Consider the following 6,363-nt stretch of genomic DNA (forward strand, 5'->3'; position numbering starts at 1 on the left):
GGCTTTTTTGTGTCTGAAAGTAAAGGCATCAGGCATCTGAAGCTTCAGGGAAGCAACAAAGTTGATGAGATCTGTCCAGCAAGTATTCGACTAACTGAACACGAAAATGGAATGTGTGAAGTAAAATATGTTCCCACTCACAGAGGTCATCAAAATGATCAAAGCCATCTTGCCCTCACAGATGTAGAGAGGAAAACATTAGCAACAGATATTGCCAACCAGATTCCCTTTCAAGCTATTCTGGAAAAAATTCGTGAATCTGTAACAGACTCAAAGCTTGAAAGAATTCATTTAATCACAAAACAGGATTTGTATAATATTGAGCGTAGTTTTAACTTGAGTTCTAAATCTGTCAGACATCAGGAGGATGGTACAAGTGTTGAGGCCTGGGTCAATGAAGTAAATTCAGGTGACAGTCCCTGTGTATTATTCCATAAACCTCAGGGGACCACCAGTGAAAAGCATCCAAACCTCAGAAGTGATGACTTTGTTTTAATTATTATGAACAGTGCTCAGAGTGAAATATTAAAGAAATATGGTAGTGACTGTATATGCACTGATGGAACACATGGGCTTAATAGCTACAGGTTTGAGTTAATAACGCTTTTAGTTCTGGATGACTTGAGACAGGGCTTTCCTTGTGCATTTCTGATTTCCAATAGAAGTGACCAGGAAATATTGTCTCTATTTTTCACCTACATTAAGAATGAGGTTGGTTGTGTATCCCCAAAGGTCTTCATGTCCGATTTGGCAGAAGCCTTCTACAATGCTTGGAATGCAGTCATGGGACCTGCAACCATGAGATTATTCTGCTCATGGCATGTTGACAGAGCATGGAGGAAGAATATTCAGACCAAAGTAAATGGGAAGGAAAAACAAGGAAATGTTTATAAAATTCTGCGAACAATAATGCAAGAGACAGATTCAGTTGCTTTTGAAAGAATGCTTCCTGCCGTAATAAGTAATTTAACAGATGATCCTGACACCCACGAGTTTGCTGTATACTTCCAAAATAACTACACAAGAAATGTAAGATCCTGGGCGTATTGTTACCACCTTAATAGTGGACTTAATACAAATATGCACATTGAGAGGATGCATGGTGCAATTAAGTACATATACTTGCATGGGAAAAGCCTGAAGAGATTAGATAAGGCGATATGTGCATTAATGTGCTTTGTGAGAGACAAGCTCTTTGATAGGTTAATTGTGCTGAATAAGGGAAAACTGACAAGTAAGATGAAGGACATAAGACGGAGACATAAATGTAGCCTTGAGGTCAACAAAGACTTGATAATGAAAGAAGATACTCATTGGACAGTACCATCACCTTCAGATATTATGCAGGTGTATGTTGTTCAAGAAAATGATATTTCCTGCAACTGCAGTTTAGTATGCGATGACTGCAACACATGCATTCACCAGTATGCATGTACGTGTATAGACTCCAGTGTGAAATGGAATATGTGTAAACACATTCATTCCATTTGCCAACTGAAAAAGACCCAGGCAAATCAACAAGCAAGAGAAGATGACAGCACTGAACATCCAGTTGTAAATGTTGAAAAAGAACTTGGTGATGAAAAAGCAGAAAAACTGGCCCAAGTAAGGAAGAAAAGACCACCTGAAGAATATCTGCAAAATGAGAAAGATAAATCAAAGCAGAGGCTCATGGCTTTAGTGGATGGAATTTCAACCCCTCATGAAATGGAGGTCTTGAAACGGCACACAGTATCTTTGGAAGCAACAATTAATGCAGTATGCACTCAGGAGAGGCATGCACCCTTCCCCCAAGAGACTGATTCTCAGAAGAGAAATATTGTGCCACAGAGGAGATTGTTTTCAACAAAAAAGAAGAGATCACCACCACAACAAACACTGACTAAACCCGAAGATATAGAAGTTGAAAGCATTACCATTTCACTCCTTCAACAAAATTAGGTTTGGGAGTGAATGGGCTGGTCATGTACATACAACCATTAATAGTGATAAAGAGTGTGTTTATTTTGTGACAAGAGAAGCTTCTAAATAGAGTTTCATAATAATTTTTACATATACTCTTATTTGGTGCTTTCACTTTTATGTGTATTTCCTTTGTTTGATTTACATGTTAACAATAAAGTAAAGTGAAGCAAGCTATCAGGATTATATCTCATAGGACTATCCTGCTGTAAAAGAATGTAAGCATTGAATACAATTTATTTTTCAGAAATCTAAAATAATAATAATAATAATAATAATAATAATAATAATAATAATAATAATAATAATAATAATAATAATAAAATAATAATAATAATAATAATAATAATAATAATAATGATAATAATAATAATAATAATAAAATAATAATAATAATAATAATAATAATAATAATAATAATAATAATAATAATAATAATAATAATAATAATAATAATAGGAGTTGGAAGGCTGTGTTAATTGCATGCTATGGACCTATATTTGTATATAATACTGAATATTTTAAAAGGGGGTGTACTTAATTCACAGAGGCTAACAGACTGAATGCTGAAAGGCATAACTGTCTATGATGGTGTAATGTATGTTATTTTAATGAACATCAGTTTTTATTATATTGGTAAGGCAAGTAGTTATATGCTTGTTTACCTACTTTGCAACTGAGTAATTATGATATGAAATGGAATGTGAATAGTATAACTAATAACACGGCTTTCTTAATTTACAGGTCAAGGCAGTAAAGTGTTTGGAAGATGTTGCACTGGCGGATACTTTTAAAAATTTGAGAGAAAGACAAATAAAATTATGTGTTGTCCTGTTGCCATAGCTGTTCAGATCTTTATTAGGTAAGGTATATTTGTTCTGTATTTGTGTAAATGGAAGTATGAACCCAGAATACCTGTTACTGTTACAAAAACTCTAATTTTGTACCAGTGCATAATTTTTTTCATTTTAGGTTGAAACTTTCCCTAAGATTTTAGAGGTCTTAGGCATCCTGCAGGAGATGTAATGCTTCAGAAAAGTTACCATTCCATTCTGCTGTTGAGTACAGAAAGTCAAACTCTTCTGGTTTTGAACATTTCAGTTATTAGTAATCCCACCAAAGATGTTTGGCAAATGTGTCCCACACTGGAAAGGTAATTATGAACCCGATGGTCAATTTTCAAGTTTCCTAGCAGTGCCATCAGTTCAAAATTTGTATGGCTAAGAATGTATCCCAAGGGAAAAGAGCTGCAGTTTGTGGAAGGAATTTTGAATCCTCACTTGTGTTGAATGTGGAACTTATAAAGACAGTGATGGCTTGCAGTAGACTTATCCTCAAAATGGAGCTGTATTGCTTCCTGGTGCAGTCCCAACTTTGTTTCCAAACAGTTTGCAGTATTTGTAAATATCTATTCTGCTTACCAGCCAAGATTCTGAGCTCATTGAGAAAATTTATTTCTGGAATAAGAAATGGAAGAACACCAATGACAGCAAGAAGACATAATTGGGAACTTTGAATTGCTTTCACTAAAGTTTGAAATGAGACTATTTAGTGAGCCAGAAATATGGTACATTGCCAAATGTGGTTGTGTGTTATCAGTTGGACAGTGGTAAGTTTCCTACTGTTGAAGTATGTATTACTGTGAATATCGATTTAACTGTGGAATTGTACAGTGATGGCTGTATTATGCTTGTTGAAGATCTCTCTGATATTATGGGTAGCATTGGATAAGGCAAGTGGTTCAGTTTGAAAATCTTGTATTGAAATACGAAAACAGGCAATGTCAGGCCCCTTGCAAATATTCAAGGATTTCATTAACAATAGTGATATATAATGGAAGATATATATAACCAAGAGGCTATGATCAGAAAATGTGATGTCGTCATTTACAAATTTCATCGTTTGCTTCTGTCAGAAAATGATAAGAGTATTCAGTTCACATAATGATGTGTACATTTTTTTTATTTATGCAGTCAGCTTGTTACTATCGTTCATTAAGAGCAAATTCATTTCTGACACTACCACACCCCAGAACATGTGAGCAATGATTTTCTTGAATGTTATTTGTTTAGAATCCCAGTCAAAACTTCGGTTTGCTAAAGTCTGCCAATACTAAACTAAATACAAGTGGAAAACATGTGGCTTCTCTTGTCACAAATAAACACACTCATTCTCACATTGCAGCTGTGATGCATAGTATACAGGCTATTTATTCCCAACACTAATGTTGCTAAAGGAATAAAATTGTAATGGCTAAATGGGCTTAGTCAGTGTTTATTGTGGGGGGTGATTGTTCTTTTTTTGTTGAAAACAATGTCTTCTGTGGTACAATATTCCTCTTCTTAGAAGCATTCTCTTTGGGTTGTATTGTTTCCAAAGATGCTATGTGCAGTTCCAAGACCTCCAATTTTTGTGGTATTTAAATTCCATCCACTAATATATATATATATTTTTTCATTTTGCAGATATTCCTCAGGTGGTCTTTTCTTCCTTACTTGGGCCAGTTTTTCTGCTTTTTCATCACCAAGTTCTTTTTCAACATTTACAACTGGATGTTCAGTGCTGTCATCTTCTCTTGCTTGTTGATTTGCCTGGGTCTTTTTCAGTTGGCAGATGGAATGAATGTGTTTACACATATTCCATTTCACACTGGAGTCTATACACGTACATGCATACTGGTGAATGCATGTGTTGCAGTCATCGCATACTAAACTGCAGTTGCAGGAAATATCATTTTCTTGAACAACATACACCTGCATAATATCTGAAGATGATGGTACTGTCCAATGAGTATCTTCTTTCATTATCAAGTCTTTGTTGACCTCAAGGCTACATTTATGTCTCCGTCTTATGTCCTTCTTCTTACTTGTCAGTTTTCCCTTATTCAGCACAATTAACCTATCAAAGAGCTTGTCTCTCACAAAGCACATTAATGCACATATCGCCTTATCTAACTCTTCAGGCTTTTCCCATGCAAGTATATGTACTTAATTGCACCATGCATCCTCTCAATGTGCATATTTGTATTAAGTCCACTATTAAGGTGGTAACAATACGCCCAGGATCTTACATTTCTTGTGTAGTTATTTTGGAAGTATACAGCAAACTCGTGGGTGTCAGGATCATCTGTTAAATTACTTATTACGGCAGGAAGCATTCTTTCAAAAGCAACTGAATCTGTCTCTTGCATTATTGTTCGCAGAATTTTATAAACATTTCCTTGTTTTTCCTTCCCATTTACTTTGGTCTGAATATTCTTCCTCCATGCTCTGTCAACATGCCATGAGCAGAATAATCTCATGGTTGCAGGTCCCATGACTGCATTCCAAGCATTGTAGAAGGCTTCTGCCAAATCGGACATGAAGACCTTTGGGGATACACAACCAACCTCATTCTTAATGTAGGTGAAAAATAGAGACAATATTTCCTGGTCACTTCTATTGGAAATCAGAAATGCACAAGGAAAGCCCTGTCTCAAGTCATCCAGAACTAAAAGCGTTATTAACTCAAACCTGTAGCTATTAAGCCCATGTGTTCCATCAGTGCATATACAGTCACTACCATATTTCTTTAATATTTCACTCTGAGCACTGTTCATAATAATTAAAACAAAGTCATCACTTCTGAGGTTTGGATGCTTTTCACTGGTGGTCCCCTGAGGTTTATAGAATAATACACAGGGACTGTCACCTGAATTTACTTCATTGACCCAGGCCTCAACACTTGTACCATCCTCCTGATGTCTGACAGATTTAGAGCTCAAGTTAAAACTACGCTCAATATTATACAAATCCTGTTTTGTGATTAAATGAATTCTTTCAAGCTTTGAGTCTGTTACAGATTCACGAATTTTTTCCAGAATAGCTTGAAAGGGAATCTGGTTGGCAATATCTGTTGCTAATGTTTTCCTCTCTACATCTGTGAGGGCAAGATGGCTTTGATCATTTTGATGACCTCTGTGAGTGGGAACATATTTTACTTCACACATTCCATTTTCGTGTTCAGTTAGTCGAATACTTGCTGGACAGATCTCATCAACTTTGTTGCTTCCCTGAAGCTTCAGGTGCCTGATGCCTTTACTTTCAGACACAAAAAAGCCTGATCGATGACACATATAGTAATGTCTCTTTGTGTTATCTGTTGCAGTGTAAGAACCCCTTTTCTTTACATACTGTGAACATGTTTGGCTTTCAATGTGCTGTTTCCAATCTAGGAAGCTTGAGAAAGAAGGAAATTTTTTATCCTCTGTCTCAGGTCCTCCAATTAAGTTTGTATGGCACTGACGCTCGTGGCGTTTTAAATTATAACTGTGCGTGAATTGTTTATCACAAAATTTACACTGGTGCGGAAGAGATGTCTTGTCCTTTAAACAAGGTGCAATTTCATGTAATTTTTCTGCAT

At 35.8% G+C, this 6,363-nt stretch overlaps 1 protein-coding gene across 1 annotated transcript; it reads left to right on the top strand.

Annotated features, from left to right (window-relative positions):
• The first annotated feature begins 501 nt into the window (after nt 1–501).
• Nucleotides 502–1,941, top strand: LOC136886571 (uncharacterized). Its single transcript, XM_067159378.2, has 2 exons — nt 502–1,234; nt 1,337–1,941. Exons 1-2 carry the CDS (start codon nt 502–504, stop codon nt 1,939–1,941), a joined length of 1,338 nt encoding a protein of 445 aa, XP_067015479.2.
• Nucleotides 1,942–6,363: the final 4,422 nt, after the last annotated feature.

This window comes from Anabrus simplex, chromosome 2 (genome assembly GCF_040414725.1).
Source record: "Anabrus simplex isolate iqAnaSimp1 chromosome 2, ASM4041472v1, whole genome shotgun sequence".
NCBI lineage: Eukaryota > Metazoa > Arthropoda > Insecta > Orthoptera > Tettigoniidae > Anabrus > Anabrus simplex.